The sequence below is a fragment of the Condylostylus longicornis genome, unplaced genomic scaffold (assembly GCF_029603195.1).
Source record: "Condylostylus longicornis isolate FDR11 unplaced genomic scaffold, ASM2960319v2 ptg000004l, whole genome shotgun sequence".
Lineage (NCBI taxonomy): Eukaryota > Metazoa > Arthropoda > Insecta > Diptera > Dolichopodidae > Condylostylus > Condylostylus longicornis.
In genome coordinates this window covers 19,703,856-19,731,400 of record NW_026577973.1, presented here as the reverse complement: position 1 = coordinate 19,731,400, position 27,545 = coordinate 19,703,856, and the positions used below count along the sequence as shown (strand labels likewise).

Below are 27,545 nucleotides of genomic sequence, written 5' to 3'. Positions count from 1 at the left end.
ATAAGCGTTCAGAATAAATATTTTTCCTAAAACTTTTTGTTGAAAGAAATATGCTAAAATGTTATCAATAAAACAGTGCAATTTTGTATTACAGCTCAAAATCGGCAAAATTGTAAAAGGTCACTTTTGATAGTAGATTGACGAATTATTTATGGTTTTCATTCATTTTTTATTTTTTTTAATTTGAATAAAAATGAAAGACTTTCTACTTAAAACTTAAAAATATTTACGATTCAAAAGCGATTGTTGTTTTTCTTTCTTTTAATTTTCAATTTTTCATTTTCATTTCTACAAAATTTTGGCATTTTTATAATGTTACTTAATAACAATAATATGGAATGATTTTTTAAGATAAAATTAACAAAAAATTAAATAAAAAATAGTTAAATGTAATAAAAGCGATTTATGAAGTTCGTGTATGTGTATGTGTTTGCATCAGTCGTATGGGTATACAATATTTTGGGTACTTACAATCATTATTCCCTAAATTAATTTTTTTTTAACAAAAAATAAATTAATGTAAGTTTGCATCGAAAATCCTATTGATTGGCTTTGTTTTGAAGTTTCTTATTATACTTTTATATTAAAAATCTATATCGGTTAGATGGTAAATAAGTTGAACCTGGTAACGGTAATCGTTCCAATTGAACAGGTTGATTATTGCTATTTCCATTATAATTTGATTTTGGTAAAGAAAATGCAGTAGGTTTATTTGCCAATGAGCCGATAACAGAAGTTACTGGTGCAAAACCTTCATCAGTTATTGAACTTGTTCCACCTAACGAATCATATTGCGCTTGAATTTGCTGTTGCGCATGACGTGCTTCTTCTTGTGTTTTATATTTTATAAAGAATACTTCTGGTTTTGATACTTGTGATTGACCATTCTGTTTAACTAACTGATTTTGTAAATCAATTAAATCAGTTTTTTTACTTAAAACATATATAACAGTTTTTTCTTCTTGTTGTGCTTGTGCTATTTTTAAGGCTTGAGCGGCCAATTTATTTTGTGATGGTGCTTTGATGAAAATTACACGATAATGTTTATGAACTGGTGTAGGGCCAGAATTGTCACCTAATGAATTGTCATCATCAGCATCATCTGGAGCTGAATGTACATAATAATCTTTGGTTATAATTGGAGCTGGTGGAATTGATTGTTTTAATTGTTGTTGACGTTGTTGATTATATGTTGTTTGTGGTAATAAATTATTTATTAATTGCTGAGATTGCTGATGATATTGTTGCTGTTGTAAATCTTGTTGATAATTATATCCTTGTGGTGATGCACGTATCAAATTAACAAGTGATACAATCACCTATAGACAAGTAATTTGAAATAAGATTTTTAAGAATATTATTTTTCTAATTGCAATCATACAATTTATTTAACTTACAAGAAATCGAAGCATCTTTTTTAATTATTTTGTGTTTTTAAACTAATTTACAATGAATTAATTTCAGAAAAACTTAACCTCAGGCAAGTTCAAAATGTCAACTGACCCGCACTTTAAGTTGCTTATACGTTTTTATACAACATAATATTGTAATTTTTAAATTTAGTTATTTCTTTTTCAGTTTTTTTTCTTTTTTGCTATTCATCACCATTTGAAAAAAACGAAGTCACTAAAAAAAAACCTAAAGGTAAAACAAAGGCACCGTGATTGCACACATATTGAATTTCAAACCTTTATAGCAGATTAGCAACCAATAATATGCATTCGTTGGCATATAAGTTTAAAATTTATTTTGAATTAATTTAATAACTGAAATGCAAACAAAAAAAGTTGAAAAAAAATTAATAAATAGTAACAAAAAATATAACGATAACTAAACCAGTTAAATTTCAAGATATTGCAAAAATTATGCTTCAGCATCACATAATACTTATAGGGATATACTAAAATCTATTAAATGAATATTAAATATTTAAATTTGAAAATTATTTTTTGATTTTGTAATACCTCCAACTGCCTATTATGCTTACCTACAATCAATTTAAAAGAGTTATGCTTCCAGCTTCACTGAAAATTTTTGCTTAAACTTAATACATCACATGTCATTCAATACTATTAATGTTGATTATGATTAATTGTAAGACTATTTGAAAATAAGGAGAACGTGGTTGGAAGTCATAACGAAAATATCAAATACAATTTTTATAGAACAATTTTGTTATTGTTTTGCTCGTTTAAATCCAAATCTCCAGTAATGTCAAAGAGATCTGAATTTAACGGATTTCATATACAATATGTATGTATATGTGCATACCTATATATTTATTTAATAAAAACAAAAAAATTTGAAATTAAAAATTTTATAATCATAGATAATTCGAAGACTTATGAATGTCCAATTGACATTATATAGAGCAATTTTACTACACTTTTAAAAAATTACAGAAATTTTTAAAAATTGGGTCGATCATGTCCAATTTTAATAGGCTTCTGGCGTTTACTATAATAAATCATTTGTGAAAAATTGGTGAAATTAGCTTAATTAGTTCTTAAGTTATCGTTAGGACGGATGAACGGACAGACAAAGCTAGATCGACTCAGAATTCGATGCTGATCAAAAACATACACTTGAGTCTATATCTAAGACCATTATTTCTTAGCGTTACAAGTGCAAATTTAGTATACCCTTTGAACATACGTTCGTACAGGTATAAATGTTATATGTAAGTAAGAAGATTGAAACTCCTAAAGAACTCTATCATTGAATCTCTCCTAAAGATTGTTTCATCAACTTAGAATATTTCTTAAAGTAATAATTTTTTAAACAATAGGTACTTGAAAAAGAAAGCCTTAAATGAATTGAAATTTGAAACATAAAATTGAAATGATACTCGTATATCGAAAGATGAAATTAGCGAAGAGATTTTTTTGGTTTTGTCTTTCAAAATTATTAAAATGAAATTTATGATAATCTTTTATATCCCGTAGGTATCCGTCACTGATTAATCATTTCTATAATTTGTTTTTCTGTCCGTGAAATTGTCATAAAAATAAAAGAAGACATAACACATTCTTATACATATATGAGTTCAAAAATTGATTTGATGATTTTATAGAAATTATTGCGAAAAATTCAAAAATCATAGTGAATTTGTTAACGGTTGACATATTCGAGATATTTTAAATCCACCAAATATTTATTAAAATATTTTCTACTGATTTGAGTATAAAAATAATGGCGATTGAGCTATTTTATGACCCAAAATAAACATAATAATAAACATCATAATAAAATTATAATTTTAATAAAAAGTTTTATTGTTAGAAAAAAATTTTTCATATTTAAATTTTCTTGCCTTATAAATTATTTGACCTCGAAAAAATGCGGGTGTTTTATCACTTCATATTTAATATTATTTGATAATGTATATGTGTGTGCTTGGGTATATAAAATAAATATTTATTATTTTAAAATTAATTTTGAATTTATTAAATTAAAATACAACTATGATGAATAATCTTTTCTCACGCATAGTCATTAAGCATGCTACAATCTGTCATATTTTTTTAAGACACTATACATTTGGATATTATAATTTTTCCATAATTTATTATTAGGAAGTCAACAAAATCAGCTAAACTCTTTTCTAGTTATTTACTTCACAAAAAGTGTAAATCAGTACAAAATATCGTAAATTTAAAAATAATTTTAATAGATTATTTTCTTAAATTTTTGTTTTTAATACTAAAAAAGGGTGGCAATAACTTTCCAGCTTTAAGTTTGAAATTCCAAGCTAAGTGAAATTGGAAACAAATACGCAACTCGAATTAGCACGATAGTCACGTTAAAGAAACCTGCTTTGTAAAAAAAATTCTTAAAATGCGTATTTCATATTTCACTCAAATGAATAGAATTTAAACTAAGGCCAATAACCCTACTTATAAATAGAACAATATCGAACAAAATTGTAAATTTTAGTGAACAATTCTTCAGGCTTTTTGAAATCAAATAATCCTAAGGTGGCTCAATTCATAGAGAATAAAGCTGCTTTAAACCAATGATTTGTAAAATAGCACTTTCCTTCAACAATTGAAAATAAAGCTTCTAAAAACAATCTATCAGGGTACTTTAGTTAATCTACATTCTACATTATTAAATTACATTCTTTCCTTCATGACCAAAATATTTTAAAAATTGCATACGTTTAGGATTAGGGGAAAAAAATTGAAAGAAGTGTTAACAAAATGTTTGAATTCTAGGGTTAATTGCATGAACTCAGAAAAATAATTATATTTATTAAGGGCATGTCATTTACCCTTAACCTTCTGCATTTATAGCAATTTGAAAAAGCTTGCAGTTTCGGAAATACGTGTCGGAAAGAATTCGAATTTTACAATGTGAATGAGGAAAAAATTTTTTTTCTAGGGAAATAAACTTTTTATTAATATCTAGTAGTTGTTAAAATTGCAATTGTTACAAACTTATTATAGAGAAGAAAAACGATATCAAAAATTTGAAAAACGGGTTTAAGATAACGATTAATTTTAGCAGTTTTTAAAGACTTTCCGGCGTTTGCAAAATTTAAAAAATGTCTATGGTTTATTTACGTTAATAAGTTTCTAGTTGATACCAATTTATATATTAAATTTGACGTTTATACCTTCCATAGAAATTTTTATTTATATCCTTAGTGTTTCGAAAGATATAAAATCTCATGGTAACTCGAAAAACTAGAAGAACTGTACAAAAATAAAATTTTTATAAAAAGTAAAGAGAAAAAGTAAAACTGATTGAATTAATACTGCCATAACTAGAGGCCATAACACATCCTTTACCTTAAATCCTTTTACCTTAAATCTTTAAATTTGATTGAATTGAAACTACTGATCCATCTAAAACAATTTTACATTACTTTTTTAAATCCCATAACTGAACGCAATATTGTCGTTTTCCGATTTATTTCCACAAACTGATTACTTGAAATAACTATAAAATTTGAGATATTTTGGTTCTCACAATAAAATACTAATTCCGAATATGAATTGTTTTGTTCGAATTTTCAGTAAATAAACATTTTTATTGCATTGATCCGGTTTATGGGTAAAATAAAAGCGCATTTGACGAATCAAAGAACAACTTGCTGTTAATATTAACGGAAACATAAAATTTTTATTTTAGCTATTCACAAGTTTTCAAACAAATAACATAAGACATAAAAAATTATATGGATTGGTATAGCAGCCACTGGCTATTTTAATTTAACCACAATCTTTATTGATTTATTGAATTCAAAATTAAGACCGTTTTTATTAATATTTTGCATATTGAATATTATTAGCCATTTTCACTAACTTTTGAATTTTTTAATATATTCAGGTATTCCACTTCTAATTTTTATTTTATGAAAACTGAATTATTTTGAAATTTATAGCAATTTTATTATGTGCGCCTAATTTTCATTTTATATTCAATAATAAAAATGGTTTTGCATATTAAATTTTTATTGTGTTTTAAATTTAACCCTTTAGAATGAAAATTTTTTTTAATATTGTAAATAATCTAGTCGCATCACCGATATTAGTATTATTAGCGAACCGTAAAAAACGTGCATTATTTACGAATTTTATAGGTTAGATACATGCACATAATATTCTGAAATTTTCGAATATTTTGTTTTTTCATCATTTCAGCCTGCACTAAATTCACATCAAAAATTGATGAATCATTTATAAAATTCCTGAATAGTTATTTTAAATAATACGGTGATTGTGTGAGTCTAACTGTCATTGATCAAAGAAACTTAAATGGTGGCAAAATCAACTTGAGTAATAATGACTTACTCTCATTCCTTGACATGAAAAACATGTACACTAATACAAACATCATCTTTTAAAAGGTTAACAGTAGAAAATTATTTTTGCCTAATTCTCTTTATATAATGTAATCATCAAATTTGGAAACATTTGGCAGTTAATTTATAAAGTTGCATCATAAATTAAATTTTAAAATTTCAAACTTCAAATTTTGTTCTAAAATCAAAAGGAAAATCTAAATAATTGGCGAAGACTTTCTTTTGTTAAAATCAGCTGTTAAAATCAACTTTATATTCAGTATAAAGTAACAATCGAAAATAACAAATTTCTTAAATAAAAATTATATATATTTATAAATTGTGTAACAATAATTAACAATTAAAACAAAAAACAAGTAAACTAAATCACAAACGCATATTAAACGCGTCCTGCTGGCAAATATTGGTTGCTGACGGATGGGAATGATTGTTGGGATCCGGCACCTTCAAATCCACCTGCGCCTCCAGATGACACTGCACCTCCAAGACTAGCACCACCAAAACCAGAACCACCAGCTCCGCCGAAACCAGCGCTACCAAAACCACCAGCACCACTAAAACCACCGGCTCCACCGAAGCTTCCACCACTTGATCCTCCTGCAGATCCAACATAATTTTCAACTGGGGCAACACCTTCGTTACTGACTTGTGATGGGCCTTGATACTGTTGATCATATTGACTTTGGATGGAGTGTTGCGCATGTTCAGCTTCTTCTTGTGTTCTATATTTAACAAAGTGAACTTCTGGTTTATGTCCTTCAGCATCTTGTAATTGGCTAAGTTGATTTTGGAGTTCACCCAAATCTGTCTGTTTATTGAGTACATAGATGGCAGTTTTATCTTCACTAGCTGATTTGGCGAGTTGTAAGGCAGCTTCCGTGAGACCTTTGTTTTCTGGTGCTTTAACAATAACAACGCGTAAGTTTCTTTTAAATTGAGAATTATCCAAATTAGCGGCAGATCCATCTAAACCATCATCCTCTGGTGCTGCATGAATGAAGTATTGTTTATTCCATACGGCTGGACCTGCTTGCCTATGACCACCAGCAGCGCCATGTGCTACACCTGGTGCTACACTGTGTGCAACTGGTGCGGCTGCAGCTGGAGCTGCACCGAAACTCTGTACAGATCCACCAAATGAAGCAGCTGGAGCTGGAGCTGCAGCTGGTTGTTGATAATTATATTGTGGTGCAGCATAAGCGATAGTAACGCAGCATAATACCTGTAATAATCCACATTTTGTATGATTAATTTTTGCTTCTTTGAAAACACATAGAAATTTAGTTAAAAGCAATGTAAGTCTTGCTAATTATTTTGTAAAACAAATTTATTAATTTCCACTAACCAAAAAAGCACGCATTCTGAAGTTTAATTTGCGTTTAATTTGATTACTTTTGAAGTTTAAAACTTGAAGTTATAAGATTAACTGATACAAATTCTCTTCAATTTCCCCATTTTATACTCCAAAGGTTTTACTATTATGTGATTTAATTAATTTTTTGGTAACATTTCTTTTTTTAGAAAGAAGAAATTTTTTTTGACTTTTTGTTTTTTTTTTTTCAGGAGCATATAATCTTAATCAAATATGCAAAATCATAATTCGTTATATTAAAAATCTGTAGGTTCCGTCTTAAAAAATAGTCATATTTTTATTAAAACAAAAAACAAAGTTGAAAGTAAATAATTTGCAAATTTGCGAAAATTCAAAAATATGCAAAACGACCAAAAAAAAAACAAGATAATAAACCGTAAAAGGTTTTTTATGTGTCGTTAACAATATGCATAATGAATAAAATTTGCAATCTAAATTCAGGTATCCAAGGATATTAGATCAATAGTGTGCTCAATAGAATTTTGAACAAGAAATTTGACCTACAAATTCTGAATAATAATAATTACATTCCACGCAATAATTTTGATTTTGCATAATTGTGGAATACCTTTCCTAAAGTCCCGTTAATATGAATTCTTCATAATTCAAATCTTATGCACATGTAACTACAAAATTTTATTATATAACATTTAAGTTTAGTATTTCAGGTAGCATAAGACAGTATCTGTATTTAATTACACGTTTTAATAGAAGAAAAATTAAAGATGATTGATTTCGGTAAAAAAACTTTACTAATGTATAAAAACCGACAAAACTTGGGATGAAATTTTTTAATAAATTTTAATGAAAGGTTTTGAAAATTAGCTTGACAGGTGTTCTTCTACTTTTTTCTCCAAATTAAATAATTAAAAAATAATTTCTGTTTAGCGGATGATTACCTAAAATGATATATGGTTACAGATAAAATAGTGAAATATGTGTATGAAAACGTTTAAATTATTTATTGAAACAGAATTTCACCATACCGTCTATATGTTTTTTTTTTCAGATACTTTGGTATACAATATATTAAAATAAACATTAGTTGGAAATTATGGTTTTCAAGACTGGAATTTCAAATATATAAAACATAGCTTTAGGACGAAGTTAACTGAAAATCTCAATTAAAGAACTTTATACATTATATAAGATCATCAATAGGAGATTAGTACGATTTATAGGTTATAGTAAACGGCGGCTATTAATGCCGGTAACCTTAGAATTCTTTATTGAATTCTTTGGAAAAGCTACTCAATTGAATAAAATTTAGGTAAAATATAAAGTTTAACATTAGTTTAGTGAATTTCAGCTCATTAGATTTTGATGAACAGAAGAGAGCAAGAGTCTAAGAAGCTATATTTTCATTCAAAAAATTACCAGATAACCAAAATATCCAAATACTAAATAAATATGTGACTTAAATTTTAATTTCAAGATATTCTATACTATAATTCTTGAATAAAAATATTCTCGAAGATTAACCTTAGTGTTGACACCTAATTCTGTATACATATTTCGGAATTTCAGTTGAATTCTTGCTGCAAAAAGGGCTACTAACATTTTCCGCAACTTTTCCTGATAGAAAAACGATTTTGACATACATATATAACAATCAATTTTATTTCAAATACTACCAGATTCACCTCTTTGCGATTTTAATTTTTTCTCCCTTTATATTCACTTCCTCTTGAAATTTTTAAAGATCTCATATAATTAAATTAGATAAGCAGCAAAAGCCATTGACCTGTTGCACGTTTGCACACAGCATTTTGTTCAAATTAGCGACACCGCCCTTTGTAACCTTGTAGACCAATATCATTTCCGATTTTTTGTGTGATAAATAAGAAATGTTTGTAGCACAATGAATAGTAGATAATAAAATTGCATTTTATTTGGAACATTCGAGCACATGTAACCTCTTTACAAAAATATTGTAGACTTAAATTGTTTAAATTTCATAAATCCATCTGCCATAATAATATTCATTCTTACACCAAAAAAAATTTAGAATAATGATTCCGTTCGGAGGTAGGACGACAAGTTTTTACAGAAGGGTTAACCTTACTTCAAAGATAAAGTTTTGTAAATTCATATGAACTTTTCAAGTTACAACATTTTTGGATTTCTTTTGTTTATTTTGCGAAAAATAAGTTTCCGTTTCCGTTGATATAAATTTATTCCACAATAGATTCGATTAATTACTACCTATCGTATAAATATATCCACATATACATACTCCCAAACATATGACTTACTATGTTTTTACAATTAATTTTGTTTCGAGCATGAAAATCTCAGTTTTTACATTAATGTAAGCACTTAATCTTCAACAATATTTACTGTGCTGATAACTTTTTCCGGCTACCGTTGTTTACACTTGTTCATACAAAATGTGGAATTTGTTCAAAAGAAATTTCAAAATGATAAATTCTTTTCAATTTCTATTAAATATTTTTTATTGTTGTTGGAAATGTGTACATTTTTTTTATAATACCAAAAAACCAATAAATAAAATAACCAACCAAAGGTAGGAGAATCATATAACAATATAAACGTTTGTTTTTTTATTAACTTTTGCAAAATTTAAAAAATATTTACATATGTATAAATATAGAAAATTCATAAATAGTAAAACTAAATTTCAAATAGTTCGTTATCCAATTAAAAAACACAAAAAGAAAAATTTGTAAACGAAAGAAATAATCATAAATGATATAAAAATGCAAAATTAAGTATCAAATGTAGATTACAATGGTTACAGCCCCCCTCATTTCGTGAATTTCTTAATTAGCTAAAAATATCTGCCAAGAGGAATGCAGAATTTGAATTATTGGAATCCATAAGTTTCACTACATTAGTTATATTTGCATAAACTCGTAATTTATCATATAAATCAAAGCCCTAATTTAGGTGTACAAAGTGAATGTGAATATATTTTTAACGAAATTTGGTTAACACCGCAAAAAACAATAAAAATGAAAAGAGAAAGACGATATATTATCAAAACGTAAAAAAAGAAATAAAATTGAGTCATCTTGGAAAGAAATGCATCAACTAAGATGAATTAAAAAAATTTTAATTAAATCATTATTTAAAAACGAAGACACTATATAAAATGGAAAAATTTGAGAGAAATTATATCAGTCATAATTGCAACTTCAAACTTTTAACTAGATTTTATCACATCTCGTTCAAATAAATTCAAAGATGCGTGCTTTCTTGGTCAGTGAATACTTTTTTTATAATCAATTGAACGAAAAAAAATTGTTAGTAACACTTTTTATTATGGATTATTACAGGTACTTTGTTTTGTTGCTGTCGCTTATGCTGCACCGCAATATAATTATCAACAACCAGCTGCAGCTCCGGCTCCAGCAGCATCATTTGCAGCACCAGTACAGGGTTTCAGCTCGGGGGTAGCTGGACATGCTGTAGCTCCAGCTGTTCATGGTGCTACTGGAGGTCATAGACAAGCTGGACCAGCTGTATGGAATAAGCAATACTTTATTCATTCTGCTCCTGAAGATGATGGTTCAGATGCATCTGGATCAAATTTGGATCAATCATCAATAAGAAGAAATTTACGTGTTGTTATTGTTAAAGCACCAGAAAATAAAGGCCTTACAGATGCCGCTTTACAACTTGCTAAATCAGCTAGTGAAGACAAAACAGCTATTTACATTCTCAACAAACAAACCGATTTGGGTGACTTACAAAACAGACTTGGACAATTACAAGATGTTCATGGTAACAAACCAGAAGTACACTTCGTTAAATACAGAACACCTGAAGAAGCACAAGTTGCCCAACAATCCATTCAAAGCCAATATGATCAACAATATCAAGGACCAACTCAAGTTAGTAATGAAGGTGTGGCCCCAGTTGAAAATTACGTTGGATCTGCAGGAGGTTCTAATGGTGGTTTTGCTGGTGCTGGTGGTTTTGGTGGGGCTAGTGGTTTTGGTGGAGCCGGATCAAGCGGTGGATTTGAAAGTGCTGGATCTCAGCAATCATTCCCATCAGTTAGCAACCAATATTTACCAGCGGGACGCGTCTAATTTGTGACTGTGATTTAGTTAGTTTGTTGTTTCGTTATAATTATGAATTATTAGTTTGCCAAATATAATGAATTTTTATTTAGAAAAAAATTTTTTTGCTTAAGATTGGAGAGTATTTAAGTGACGCTTGGTATATTTCTTCTTTACAAATTTTTTCAGTTGTCAATTGATAAATGAACTTTTTCGTAATTGTTACAAAACAAAAAAAAAACCATTACAGACACCCAAAACTCCACTGTTGACAGATCAGATGACTTTGTTTAGCTTAATATTTATTTGTTCAACTGAAAAAATGTTTGTAGCATATCAGAAACAATATTTAGGAAAAAAGAAGAGCTTCCCAAAATAAAGGAAAGATAAAAATACGCATACTAAATCAAATAATATAATCTTACATATTCTGGTCAATTAAGTAAGTCTTTAATAATTGCTACTAAGTTTAAGCAGAAATTTGGACACTTTCGCTATCAAAAAAGATTTGGATAAAGCAATTAGTCTAAAAGACGAAAAGTTGGGAATTCTCGAGAAAGCTATCGATTTGGTATAAAAAAACATTTATTCCCATCCATTTTCAACTTTTTAAGTTATCACACTCCAGAAAGTTCTCTAAAAATTTATTTTCTTTTCAATTTTAAAAATTTATAAATTAATATACCTGTAATCACCCTCTTCATCTCGTTCATACTTAAATAAATCAGTTTTCAAGTTATTATTGAAAAATTAACAAAATTATGATTAATTGGAAGTTTAATATTGCTTTTTACGTTGCAATAACTTAGAGAAAAACATTCCACAAATATGTTAGTATTAAGCAAAGGCCATTTATAAGAACTTTTTAGACGTAATAAAAAATTTCTATTAAAAATACTTGAACATCCTTTAGTAAAACAAAAAACTTTTACTTTCAAAAAATTTAAGACAAATATTTTCCAATATAATAACAAAATGGAAAGAGGCTAAATAATAAAAAGAATTTTACAATAAGATTGATAACATTTCGAATTTATAATTTCCGAAAAAAATTTTGAATGTGGTAAGCACATAACGGACCATATTGTATGTTGTCTAGTTTAGTGAAAGTATAACGTAATAGAAGATCATGAAAATGCATTTAAAACACTTCTTTATAATTGTAAGAATACTAGTAAGATTTCAGTTAACAATCCTCGAAAAATGTAAATTTGGCTTTGAATTGAGTTTTGCCTTGTACATTTCAAATTTGCTGAAAAAGTTCGCCAATCAGTTTCGGTAATAGTCAGAACTCAAATATCTTATTTCAAGAAATTCCAACAATTAGTTCCGTAGATATTGTAAAAAAGTAACAGGAGGGGGGGGGGGGGGGCTTGTTTGCAAGGCAATTGATTGCTTGTTTTGTTTTTGGTCTTACAATCAATTTGATCTGAGCCATATTTTTCCTGATAGAGTTGCTCAGATTCGAAGTGTTTGTTTTTTTGAAAATTTAAAATAAAAAATAAAATAAAAATTATGTTTTTTTTCGATGTGCCACAATGGGAACTAAAATTTAGCCAATAGAACATTTTTCTTTATTAAATTTAACCAATAGAACTTTTCATAGTTTCGCCAGTAAAACCTGTTAAAGTTGTTTAAAAAAAATGCAAAATTCACGTAAATTCATAATCTGATATCTTTTTTCTTATCAAATTTTTTGCTGGAAGTTCATCAAAGAATATCTGTGAAATTATTTGCCACATTATGCGAACAAACCCTGTATATTTCGTATGCAATACACGAACTTTAACACAGCTCAAAATATTTTCTTCAATTTAAAATTTTTTTTAGAAAAATAATGCACTCTCATTATGCTCAAATTTTTTCACTTGAGACTAAAGTTAACTTAATATAGGTAATTTTAATATTAAACTGATATTTGCTATGCCTATAGAAAAAACTATAAAAAGTAATGATTCTGCCATAATATGCTCTGCATGCATAAATTCACAATTATCCCTTCAGAATTCACAGTTACTGCGTCAATATTCAATAGAAAAAGAGACCGCGGATAATAATTTTTGAAAGAGATTTGGTTCACTAAAAGAAATGATTGAGAAAAAAAATGTTGATGACTCAAACTATTGGGATCAACCAACTATGCTATAAAAACTTTGCTTTGAACTGTGGAAAACAACCAAATCAAAGCCAATTTTGATTTTTAAAATGCTTTTAACGTCCTAGCAGATTTTCGATATTTTTACCGACCGTATTGTGTAAACAATAGGTAGGTTATGTGATGGCAACAAATTTTGCATATCGAGTTTTCGGTGGGAACGTACTTCTCCATAGTAGGGAAGTGTAAATAAACTATTTTTAGCAACCTGTCGGTCTGTCGGTCTGTCGGTCTGTGTATACACGCGTGTATCTCAAGTTCGGCTGAACCGATTTTGATGAAATTTTATATGTAAGTTTGTTTCCACTATGACACAGATTGATCAACTTTTGGTATATATCAGGCCTCGAGAACTGCACTTTTTAGCGGGCCTGTTTTACATTTTTGAACATTTTGAAGAAAATATTCAACCGATTTACTTGAAATTTAATATATAAGCTCAGCTCGACCGTCCGCAAAAATTCGTATGTTTTGGAAGAAATGAGGCATCGGCAACTAGACGTTTACTACGGGCCAAATATACATTTTTGTGTATATAAAGAGAAATAATCAACCGATTTCATTGAAATTTAATATATGAACTCCTCGTATTAAAACCATGAACATATAAATTTTTTGGAAAGATCAGGGCTCGAGAACTGATTTGCGGGGCGATTTTACATTTTTCACCATATCCACAGAACAAATTGATGGAATTTCTTGAAATTTGATATTTGAGTTCTGGTTGTTAACGAAACTAACTGGCGAGCATTTCAGGGAATTCGGATAGCACAAAGCGAAACTCTACTAAGAGCCAAATTTACATTTTTCTAAGAATGTTAACTATAAGCTTACTAATGTCCTAAAAATTGGAAAGAAGTATTTAACAGACATTTTATTATATTCTGTAACACTTTCATTTAACTAGACAATACACAATGCGGTCGGTTATGTGCTGACCACATCAGATTTTTTTTTAAATGGAACTTAAATAAATTCTGCAAAGTGAAGGCATGAAATAATTTAAGTTTCATTTTGTATCTTAGTTCCAATTCATTTAGAAAACCATAATAAAAACGATGTTTGTAGTCAGTATTAACAAAAAACAAATTTTGAAGAGCAAACAAAAAATTCCAAATTCAATTATTGTAAGTTGTATTGTAAGTTTAATTATTGTGCAATAATTTAAGAATTGAGAATTGGAAAGTAATATTTGTGGTAAAACAATGTCATGCTTCGCCCACGCCCCCCCTCGTCTAAAAGTATGCCCCTTCAAAATCAGAAAAATACCACTTGTACTGCACCGAAAGTTTTTAAATTCTGTAAACGCAGAAAGAAAGTGATGTGTTTGCTCCTCCGCGTCATAGCTTAGTTCAAATTTAAAAACAAACAAAATGAACATTAAAATTAAACGTTAAATGAAATCCGTCTTTTTTTTAAATGTTTACTACCAAATGCTTTAGATAGTAAGTTGTAAGAGCATGTATGATGTAATTTTGGCAGCTGTAAGACAGTAACAAATAGTTTTTTTCGTATCAAGAAGAACTTTCCACCTCCATCGCCTCTCAAGTTTTCACTGCTCGAAATTTGTTAAATTTGAATTTTCGCTACCTTATATTTCTGATATTTAAAATTTTCTTCTACGAAAATAAATTTCTAGCGAAGGCCTATTAATATGTAAAATTCCAGCTACCTATTTGAAAAGGTGCAGAAGTTTTGATTTTTCATGTGAAATATTTTCAATGCATAATACTGCAATTAAAGTTAAAAAAGGTCCACGGACAAAGCATAGACGAACGAAAATGTGTAAGCACTTTTTTTCAAAAATTTTCTTGGAAAAGTTCTAATGAGATAATACATTTTTTATATTTAGTAGGAATTACTTAGGTTTCAAAGTACATATTATATTTTAGAGACATAGAAATCTTTTTTTTCGTTTTTCGAAAGAAAAACTTTCATATTTCACAGAGCTCGTATTCTATTTTGACATATTTTTACGCTATTGTCCATACTATTTTCAAATTCGAAAGGCTCGAAATAAAATCTCTAACTTTGAGTCTTGAAGGTAAAAACGGACACGGCCATCTTTTTTAATATATCTACCAGAAGTTCTCATTATGTTACTTACTAGTAGAAGAAATATTCAGTTAACAGAAAAATATTTATACTTTGTATATTTAATTATTAATTTAAAGCACAAGATAATTCACATCTGCACTGAAAATCAAAAAAATATAACTAAATTTTAAGAACATGGAAAATTTATTGACAATGCATTACAAGTCTCAAAAACCTTCCTCTATTAGTTTAGTATTATATTTAGTGTAGTATTATATTAGATTATTTTATTAAAAAATCCTAACTTTATACTATTAAACTGGCGTTTCATTCGTAACAAAACTAACATTTTTATTTCGGCTTATTTGTGTACAAAATTTAAATTCGTATATAGGAAAATCGCCCTTATTGGAGAAATTCTGACATCATAATGACAATTTAATGGGAAAAACGTACTCTACAATCCTATGACAAAAGATAAACTATCTGAAGTGAGCAGCACATAACCAATTGCAGTGTGTATTGTTTAGTTTAGCAAAAGATTTTCAAGATTTTAAGGACGGTTTTGGTTAACGTACTTAGAAAAATGTAAATCTGGGTTTTAAAAGAGTTTTGCTTTGTGCTATTCAAATTCACTGAAAATGTTGCCAGTCAGCTTGGGTAACAATAATAACCTAAATTATATGTTAAATATCAAGAACATATATGAATAACCAGAATTTAGATGTTAAATATAAAGAAATTGTGTAAATTAGTTCCGTGGATATGGTAAAAAATAACATCCGGAATTCACATATTAAATTTGAAGAAAATTGGTGGATCATTTCTCTGTTGAATTTGGCATCTAAATAATATATTTTGGCATCGCTTAGATCGAAATTTTATATAAAATGAATAAATTTTTTATCTGATATGCTCATCTCAGCGGTGACCAGAAAAAACTTTGGTTAATCCGCAAGTGTGTTGTATCAGATCAATCCCTTGATTCAAAGAATCCCTTGATTATCGAAATGTTGATTAAATCTTTGATAGAAATTAAATTTGTTTATCGTTACTTATAGTTATGGAAGTTCACGGAAAAAAGTTGGCGCTTTAAAAATGACACTAGTAGTTCTTTTTATTTCAACGTAGGTTTTGTTTTGCGTCCAATCCTGAATACCATTTGTTGAAGTTTTAACATAATGAGAAATTCATACTCCACAGGTAACAACGAAAGGTTCTTTTTGATATTCGCTTTGTCCATTTACAAACGTCTAGGAACCTTGTTTATACGTTAAATATTTATAAGAATGTCCGTTTTGAACATTTATTGGAAATTTTTTTACATCATTAAAAAATATTAAAAGTAACAAAATTATTTATTTTAATTTTGTTTTCCTCCACTGGTAAATTATCACAAGTAAAGGATAACTGTTATTCAAAATCAAAACTCAGTTTGCAGGGATTTAAGATGTGGTAAAAATGTGGAAACCTCAAAAACTATCTCAGTGGGAAACTTAAAAAGCGTCAAACCCAAAGCACTAAATACCTTAATTAGCTTCATAAATTATATTTGAAATAGTATTAAAAATGATAAAAAATTTCATAAAAATTCTCATAAAATTTATTAAGGAAATTTTTATGGAATTTTCAAGAAATATGATGCACACGTACTAGATTTTTAAGAGTTGTTTCAGTTTTATAAATAGTAACAATCGTATTTTCAATTTCAATAACAATTATTTATTTTATATATTCACAATTTAACAACATATAAATAAATAATAAAAAAGGAACTAAATAATATTGATCACACTTAAGGTTTTTAAGCGCGTGCAGCAGCTGGTAAGTATTCATTGCCGACAGAAGCGAATGATTGTTGAGATCCAGCACCTTGTAAACCGCCTGAACCAAATCCATTTCCACCAAATCCTCCGCTTCCACTGCTTCCACCGAATCCACTACCACCACTGCTGCCACCGAATCCACCATGACCTCCACCGAATCCACCATTTCCTCCGAATCCACCATTTCCTCCAAATCCACCATGTCCAGCTGATCCAATAAAGTTTTCAACTGGAGCTGAACCTTCATTGCTTACTTGGGATGGTCCTTGGAATGATTGCTCATATTGGCTTTGAATACTATGTTGTGCGTGTTCAGCTTCTTCTGGGGTATTATATTTAACGAAGTGTACTTCTGGTTTGTTTGCATTAGCATCTGAAATTTGGCTAAGTTTGTTTTGAAGTTCAGCCAAATCGGTTTGTTTGTTCAATACGTAAATAGCAGTTTTATCTTCACTTGCTGATTTAGCTAATTGTAATGCGGCATTTTCTAATCCTTTATTTTCTGGTGCTTTAACAATAACGACACGTAAATTCTTTCTTAAAGATGCAGCATTGTCATTTGAGCCAGCTCCATCTAAACCATCATCTTCAGGAGCAGAGTGGATAAAATATTGTTTGTTCCATGTTGATGGACCAGCACCTGCTTGGAATCCACCTCCTTGAGCAAAACTACCTGCTGGGGCTGATCCAGCTGCTACACCACCAGCTCCGCCAACACCACCAGCTGGTTGTTGATAGTTGTATTGTGGAGCAGCATATGATGCAGCGATCAAACAGAGTATCTGCAATAATATTTTTGTAAATAAAGTTTTATTTAGATAAATTGAGTTTAATTAAATTGAAATCAAACTTACCAAAATAGCACGCATTCTGAATTCAAAAAAGTTTCTATTATTGTTAAAAGTTAAAACTTTGAAGCTTCAATGGTAACTGATATTATTGATCTTGAAAATTTTCATTTTATAGTCAGCAGTGTTTGTGAATTTTAATCAATTTTTTAATAATATTTTTGCTATGATAAAAAATTTGCGTATTTTTTTCGCTAATCTTCATATTTTTAATTCGTTTCTGGTTTTAATTAAGTTGTTATTAATGCAATTTTTCATTGCCAAATGTACAATTAGTGAGTGACAATTTTCAATATTTGGCGTGGGAAGTAAAAAATTTTCTTTTCTTAACATCTAGAAAACTTTTTATTTTAGAAGAAATTTTTATCTAAATTCCATTTAGATAAAATCTTTCATTTGTGAAATATATGCAAATGTTCATGTATTATGTTTTTTCCTCAAAAGTGAGATAGAGATCACATTTTGAATTGCAAACTGTAGTGAAATAAAGCAATGTAAGATATTATAATCTTAAAAATAAAAAATCAAGAATTTGTTTGTGTGATTTCAAGAAATTTTAGTATAAATCCTTAGCAACATTTTGTGAAAAAGTTTTTGAAATTGAAAATCTGATTTTACAAAATTGCAATTGAAAGTATAATGAGTTCTAAGTTTCATTTTTGTGTCTTAGTTTCCTAGCAACTGAATATTTAAAATTAGAAAGTTTTAAGTACGAAGTTCTTTTTTTTTGAAAGTTAAGACTATATTCAAGGTTTTAAATCAAATTACAGTCAATATTCACTTTGAGATCCATGACAACTCAAAAACCAAAAAAACAAGCACGACAAAACTTTCACAAATTGTTTCTTTTCTGCCAAGGACGGTTGCTGTTGTAATTAGGGCAATTTGAACAACAGGTTGGGGTAGCTGCCATATAACCCAAAGAGGTTACTCTAAATATTTAAAAAAGAGTTTAATATTTAATAACAGCGAATGAATTTTCATTCAGTCTTGAGAATAAAAATAATAAGAAGTGTCGCACTAGTCCGACATAAAGTTTAACCAGCAGGATATTATTCAATTGAAATATTATCTTTCGTTTAAAAAATTTGTTCATTTTAACTAAAATTTTTATAGTATTTCTTGCTCGCAATTATTTAAATTTAGAATCAATTTTGTCGAATGCCATAAATTGCCTGCAATTCGACTAGATTTATATAGTCGCTTGAAGTTTTGATTTTAATTACATTTAATAGAAAAATTTCTAAAGAGGTTTGAAGCTAAAAGTGTTAAACCGCTGAATTTGAAGGTATTTCAAATAGTTGGAACATTTACAAAATATGATTCACTGCCTTCGGTCACTATTCAAAAAATACTGCTAAATTTGTATCCAAGAACAAGTCGACAGATTCTTTACATTAGCTCTAGTTGTTTTATAAATCTCCCAATTATTTAAACCCCATTTTGAAATAATATTGTTATCACAATACTTCCAATTGTTATTGCTTCTTTTAATAATGCACTTATTTTCATTAAATTTAAAGATCCTGAAATTTTTTTTTAATTAATCCTGGTTTTTCCATCTTAAAAGTTAAAGACGTGTAAGATTTATCATGCAAATCATATTATTATCCCACTGAGATTTTTAATATAGTCATTGTGAAAACCTTATAATGAATGAAGGCATAATTAACACCCACAATAAAAAAAAAACATCATGCGACATCTAAAAATAAAATAAAAGTTTGTTTTTATTATTCCGTTGTCGCCAGCCCAATACCATATTTGTATACCTACATATATGCTCATTGAAGAAAATTAAAAATTCATTCGTGAATAAATCACAATAATTATTATTTAAACCTGATGGGTGATTATAATCTTTAACTATATCTAAAAACAAAAGGGCAAAAAAATGCGATATTCCAATGAACTTGGTTATATTTTCCGGTGTGGCCTGAATTTATTTTGCATAAAAACAAAAAAAAATTTGCGATGAGACATAAAAATTTGTAAGAAGCTAAGTTTAAGATACGCTATTTCTATTTTATGTTTGACTTTTATTTAAACTTGAAAACTAGCAGATACTCTTTGGTACACGAACAAAATCTACTTAAAAAGGATTCGCACAAATGCAAGTACATTCAGATTCTACCGAAAGGTGTGGTTTTTCTTTTGTTTTTTAACTTTTATGACGAAGCGAATCTTCCATATATTGATTTTCGTTGGAGTGTCTAACATACCTAGTGTATATTTAGCATAATATAAACGAAACTTATTCGTGCGTACATGAAACATCAAAGGAAGCCTTAAAACCACAATTAAAATAAGATGGCACTAGAAATATTTATGATAACATCGAATCAAAATCAAAAGGAGAGGTTTGACCTAATTGAAAAATCCTCAATTAACATTACGATTATTCAATAACTTTAGATTCCATTAATAAGTTTCAGAAAAAAACCTTTGTTTTTATAATTTTAGTCAGTTATATTACTGGTTTTCTAAGGCTTTATTGCTCTGGAACACCTTTAACAATCACACATTCACATTGAAATTTTGTACGACACCTTCTTCCATATTTTTTGCCTCTTTTTATTGTCGATTTACTTGTGTTAGAGTTGATCTGATTACTTCAGATCAAAATTTTTGATTTAAACAAAGGGTATTGAAACTATGCATAGTCTTTTTCATGGAAACACATCCATAACTAAATCTACGATCTACGTATTTTTATAGAACACAATAAAATACACAATTCAACATACAATTAAAAACAGAATAGGAAATTTTGAATACGACCTTTTTAAAATTTTTATTAATTCTGCTTTGCTAATTTTCATTATTGTTTTTGTTTGTAAGACCCGCGTTTAATGTTATGTTTTTGCAAATATCATTATTTTTTATGCTAATCCATCGTTACATATCCGTTATCGATTAATGATTTGATCTGTACTAGCAATTTAAGCAGATAAGTTAAAAGCGGTTGATTAAATTTTTTTTAAAGTTTTTGTTTTTTTATTCTTTTTTGCTTTGAGCGGCGCTATAGTCATTTTTGAACTTATTTAAAAGAGCGGTCTCAGGTTACCTAGAAAATTTTAGTAAAAAATTTTTATCGATTTATAAATTTTTGTTTTAAAACAACTCCATCAAACATAATAATTTTTAGAATATAAATAAGGTCAATCGCAATATTGAAAGATGTTTGTTAATTGGAATTTTTTCGAATTTAAACTCATATGCATATATCTAAATTATGAATAAGAATATTAGAGGTCTTGGTATGTAATTCGATTTTCGTGAAACTATTTTCGTATTCGGGAAAAATAATTAGATAGTACCAATCAATTTGTGTAGTACTACCTTTCCATTTCTGGAAAATATTGCAACTATTGCAAGAGAAAACAACTTGATTAACAAATCATCGTCTTATTGATATCATTTAAAAGTTTTTTTAAAATAAGATCTTTTAAATACACATTGAAAATAAATTTAAATAAAACTGAAATGTAAAACTTTTTACGATTAGAAACAAAGCACATTATTTGTAATATAACAGTTCCGCAATCGTTAGAAGAAACCATTTACAATTCTTAATTTACAACTTAGTTTGCGAGCAAAGATTTACAATAGGATATAAATTTCGAGTTTCATAAAATTTCGCGATATTTTTAGGCAATCCCGGTAGGTATTCACGTTAACAACTTATAACTTTTTGTTAAATGTTCTTTAACATTTTATTTTAAAGAAACGATATGGTCTCTGAGCCCTTTTATCCGAATATTAGATTGCCCATATTTGGTATTTATATGCGAACCTTTTTTGTTTTAAATCAATTTTGATTAAAAAAGTAGGTAGTTTTCTTTTTTGTAAAAGCTTTTAAAACAATAATAATTAGGAGATGACCTTCGTATTTTACATATAAGCAGAGAAATAAGAGAAAAATATTATACATAAATATGCAAAAACAATAGTGACAAATTATTTCCATTTTATATTCTTATTTATGCATTTTTTCGTGGTTTTTGTTAAGTTTTGTTAACAGTTTTCGTGTTAAAAAAAAAAACTTACCCGATAATCCTATTTTATTGACTTGTCTAATAAAATTTTTTAAGATTTCTACTGCGACTACCTGTTGATTTTAATTGAATATTAATAAAAAGCGAAGAGCTATCAAACAACTTTTATTAACCATTTTATATAAGCCTCAAGGATATCTAACGGATTTACAAGTGTTCGAGAAAAAAAATATTCATATTTCTTTTACTCTTTTTAGAAAAAGAGATTATGAAATTAACAAAATTGTGTCCCGAAATTTAAAATAAATTTATTTTTATTTTGAATCCCTGTTTTAAATTAACGCTCCTAATTAAATGAGATAAGCAACTGGTCTAATGAACCTATATTTATTTTTTGTTAACTAGTAATTGCAATCTAATTTTGGAGTAAGATATGCGTCTCCTTTATTTTCTTACACCATTTTAGTTAACAATATTTTAGTTGTATTTTAAATTCTACTCATGCTTCAGTTGACCAAAGAAAAAAAATGGGAATTTTTTTTGAAAATTTTGGAAAATCATGAGTTTATTTAATCTTCGAATTTTCCAAAGAATCTATTTTGCTCTTATCGTAATGTTATTAAAAGTGCACATACCGTAATGTTACTTTACGGTAAAAGGTCATAATACTAAATTAAAAACAAATTTTAAATACTAGTATTATTAATAAAAATGAAATTTCACAAGTTCTCAAGAATTGTTTATAGATGTAAAAATAAATTATGTACCCTACAAGTTTTAATGAACATAAACATACCGTCTACATTTTTACAGCTCATTCTAAAGCATTTTTTAGTAAATATAAAACCTTGCCATTTTTAATTTTTAATTTTCTATACTAAATAAATTTTTTTATGATCCATAAAATATGCGGATATCCATTAGTAGAGGATACACGGTATCAGGTTTCTGTATAAATTGAATGAATATTACAATGTTTATTACAAAAAAAAAAATGGAATAACAGTCCATCATAGACAGTTCGTCAAATAAAAAAAATACAGTTGAAAAATTTATTAACCATTTAATAAAACGAATGTAATAAAAATCATAAAATTTACCATAACTAATAACAAATAGAAATTAATTATGTATACGTATATACAGACGCGGTAATTATAATCAAATAGGTGTTGGAAAAACTTTGGAATAATATTATCAATATTTAATTAAAAAACTATAAAAAATGAATTTAATTTACAATTTAAATATAATTATTAAATTTTTATTTTAGAAAAATTCTTTAATATGCTGCTTTCGTCTATTTTGCTCCGTCCTTCTTTTTTCAACTGGCTACATCAAAGCGTTGATTAGACTTGTTAACGATGTGATAAATAAAAAATTTAGTATAATATTATGATTTATCACTGGACCTACATAAATAGTTAATTAAATATTCAAAATGCTAAAAACAAACTAAATAAATATGAAATTTTTAAATTAATTTACACACATTATGAATATTGAATTGCATATCACGAAACGAATGAAACTAAAAGAAAAGATCATGTAAATAAAATTCAAATGGTCTCCCAATTTATCGAACATTCAAATTGGAATCTTAGTATTTGACAAACTAAATTGACTATAATTTTAATATTTACAACAACAAACCATGTATTAGAAAGCAATTAATTTTTTTTAATCTGTACAAACACACGTATTTTCTGATACTTTGACTGACCCTAATAATTTATAAATATTTGCTTTGCCAACACTTTTGAAAAGTGCTTTAAAAAAGAATTATTTAAAAAATTTTCACCAGTTTTGTACCAAAATATAAAATATTAAATTACAAAGTTTTTACACGTTAAAAACTTAGATAGCTTTAGTGTTATTACCATACTTCTTAAATAATATTTACTTAGCTATTGTAAACAAATTGAATTCAACCCAAAATTGTAAAAATATTGCAGATTTTTAGGGGCGCCAACCCGATTTGATTCAATTGTCTTGCGCTCGTATAAATTAACAACAGTATTTATGGTTTCAAATTATTATTTATTTATCATGATGTTTTCTATAAAAATATACAAACATCAAAATCTATATTGTCTACAATCATCAGGAGAGTTTATAATGCTATAAACATATAAAGAAGTTAAAACTAAAATACGAAAACAGAAAAGAAAATTAAAAGTTTATTACGTAAATAATGAATCACTTTTTTATTGAATGAAGAAGATGGCGCTTAATTTTTTTTTATAATTTGTTTTCAATTGATTGAATGCAAAAAATACATAAAGATGCAAAAAAATTATTAGTATACGTGCAAAATGTTTATTACAAGCAAAGAGATTCAAATACAGATGGCCCTCCTACAAAACGACCTTGTTTAATACGATTTCGCTCTAACACGATTACAAAAGTTCCACTAACCATCCTATAACACGTTTCTCGCAACACATTTTCGCTTTGAAAAAAATAAAAAAAAACTTAAAATCTAAACATGTGAAAATCCATCTGTAAATAGGAAAATTCCCCAACTTTATTTTAAATAAATTTGCAAGTAAAATTTTTCATGTCATTCATATCAGGTACGTTTACTACAGTAGTATATATATATAAATAAGGAAATACATACCCGAATTTTATTGTAAAAAAAATTACTTTTCTTTTTGAAGCTTTCATTTATATTTTGTTAGTTTTTTGGTTGAAATTACATAAAAATAAAATTAAATATTTGAAATAAAAAAAATGTGTTTCTAATAGGTTTTGGAACGTACCCCCCATTTTTGTAGATACTGACTTCGAATCTCTTACAACACGATTTAACGGTTTAGAACGTAACCCCCTTTTTTGTACTGACTTCGAGTTTCTTACAACACGGTTTCACATTACATGACGTATTTTAGGAACTCACCTACCGTATTACTACAAACCAGAATAATTTAATTAAATGTTAAATTATTCTTATTGAATTAATAAAACATTCTACTTGGAAGTTCTTTTCTCGCTTGTTATAGATGAAATTATTGTCTCGCTATAGTTGGGTACAGATGCATACAAATTAACCTGTCAATATAGAAATACGATTAAAGAGCGTTATCTTTTTAGTTTATGTAAAAGTCCCAGAATATAAACATTAATTTATTAAACTCTTATAATATAAACTCAAAAATCTAATTTCACCAAATAATGGTAATATGATAACCAAAAATTTATCTTCTCTTAGCTAAATAACAGATAATCACCTTAAAAAAAGATTGGTTAAAGATCATATCTATATTTTGATCAGTATTGATTAAAATATTCTAATGAAATAACCGACAATGCAAATAATACAAATAAAATGATTTATAACAAATTTTCTTTCTATTTATTTCAGATTATTAATTTCAACAACTTCCGGCTTTATATGTTTTGCTTCTTAATTTTAAACAGGTTTAAGTGCGGAGAGTTAAAAAAAAAATTAACAAATTACATATTTAAATTTTATTTGACAAAATTTTTAATTAATATTCAAATATTTTGCAAGTTCTTTGTTAACCCATACTTTAACTCACATATAACCCATTTATAACCAAACTGGTACAAATGATTCCTTCATTTTCAACAATACATAACATCACATTGCAACATAGTAAGTTTTTGTTTTTTTTTATATAAAATATTTTATAGGCCTCGAATTTTTTTACCGCAACAAAAAAGAGGTACGTAAAGGTACTCTTAAAATGATAAATAATGTGAGTCAAGAAATGTTGCAAAAACCGTAGACGATTTTTGACTTAATGGTGTTGTTTTGTTTACTTAATTTTACTTATTATTTACGTTTCATATTTTATTTTTAATATTTAAATATGTGCGTGTAACTACATAACTGAAGGTATTAAGGTTGTATGTGTGTGGATGTCAAAAAAATTACATTGTGAATGGTAAAATCGTATATATATATATTACAATAAAAAATATGCGTACGTTGGAATAGTTGTAGCCTGTTGTATGTGGATTAGAAAATAGGTTCAACACATAAATTGGTAGCATGTTATGTGTTACGAGGATTATTGCTAAAATGCATAATTTTTGTATTGTTTTGCTTTTTTTTCTCATATTTCTTTTAACTACAAAAATTTACATTTTACATATTTGATTAACTGAAAAAAAAGGTTAAAATATTCGTTACTATTTGATATGCTTAATTTTTGTATATACATTGATACATAAACACATAATGTATGTATGTAAATATACACAGACAAAAGTTTTGTTTTTGTTTTTTTATTGTATCAAAATATTATGTGCAATCTTATTAAAATATTTTTAATTTATAAACAAAATCTAATAAAATTGTATCAAAAATATTTGAAAAAGGGGAATGGCGTTGATTTGCAAAACTTTAAGATAAATTTAAACAAATACAATTACAACGGAAATATAAGGATGTTTGGCTGAAGTCCTCATTATATAAAACACCAACTGCGGATACCGGAACGACCGGAGTAGCTAGTAATTGCTCTCATAATCGCTCCATTTTTCAAGAACTGATCTGTTTAATTAAAATGACAGATGTGGACTGTAATAAGTTTTTAGAAAATGAGACAATCTTTAATTTGGAATCTGAAAAACCGTGACTTCAATAATGTTTCATAAAAAGTACGGTATTAATACGTTTGTAGTACCGTCTTAGTGCTTTCAATACCTTTACATTTTAAAACAAAACTGCTAAAGCTTTTGATACATTTTGGAATACAAATTTTACAGTATTAATACATATTTTGACGTTTATTTGAAAATTTCAATTTAAAGTTCTATGCAAATGTTAATTTTGAACAAACGTTACCACATCATTAAAAACAGAGAATTTTATGTTGCATTTTAGAAAAAAACTTAAAAACTAGCACTTTATTGCTGAAAATGAATGCTAGTTTGTTTAATTAGTTTGTTTCTGGCAACATTTATATGAAATTTGTAAGAAAAGCGTGCTCGATTTATTCGATACAAAAATTACTTTTATTTTACGTATCCACTACGTATAAAACACATTTAGGAAAAGTGTACAATGTCAAGAGTTTTTACAAAACTTTTAAGACTATGATGCTTTGTAAAGTTTACGTCGTAAGCGCATTATTGAAGTGATAGAAACTCTAGTTTCGCAAATAACATATTTTTAAATAAAAAATCTTTTTTACATATTGCTTAGCTTTGAGGAATATTTACAAATTGATTAATTCCTTGATGGAAATTGTTTAAATCCAAGGGCCTAAAATATAAGTCACATACATAAACAAATCGAAATGAGTACTTTTTTCAAAATTTTAAAAATGTATAACAGTGGAAAAAATTATACTGTAAAACCAAATAAAGGCTTCACTTCCAATTTTCAAAAGTTCAAACTGAAATGTGTTCATTTTGTAACTAATTTATTTGATTCAAACAACATATTTATTCAATAATTTAATTCTCTTACTTAATCCTTAATTACATCCACTGCAT

At 27.6% G+C, this 27,545-nt stretch overlaps 3 protein-coding genes across 3 annotated transcripts; 1 reads left to right on the top strand and 2 right to left on the bottom strand.

The window, feature by feature from the left end:
* Positions 1-578: 578 nt before the first annotated feature.
* Positions 579-8,693, bottom strand: LOC129613818 (uncharacterized). The gene is made up of 3 exons (XM_055528103.1): positions 8,664-8,693; positions 6,195-7,031; positions 579-1,319 (listed from the first exon to the last, which is right to left on the bottom strand). Exons 1-3 carry the CDS (start codon positions 8,691-8,693, stop codon positions 579-581), a joined length of 1,608 nt encoding a protein of 535 aa, XP_055384078.1.
* A 1,695-nt stretch (positions 8,694-10,388) lies between these two features.
* LOC129613813 (keratin, type I cytoskeletal 10-like) lies at positions 10,389-11,239 on the top strand. Its single transcript, XM_055528089.1, has 2 exons — positions 10,389-10,403; positions 10,481-11,239. Exons 1-2 carry the CDS (start codon positions 10,389-10,391, stop codon positions 11,237-11,239), a joined length of 774 nt encoding a protein of 257 aa, XP_055384064.1.
* Positions 11,240-17,205: 5,966 nt separating this feature from the next.
* LOC129613807 (keratin, type II cytoskeletal 1-like) lies at positions 17,206-18,096 on the bottom strand. The gene is made up of 2 exons (XM_055528075.1): positions 18,082-18,096; positions 17,206-18,009 (listed from the first exon to the last, which is right to left on the bottom strand). The coding sequence occupies exons 1-2, from the start codon at positions 18,094-18,096 to the stop codon at positions 17,206-17,208; spliced, it is 819 nt and encodes a 272-aa protein (XP_055384050.1).
* Positions 18,097-27,545: the final 9,449 nt, after the last annotated feature.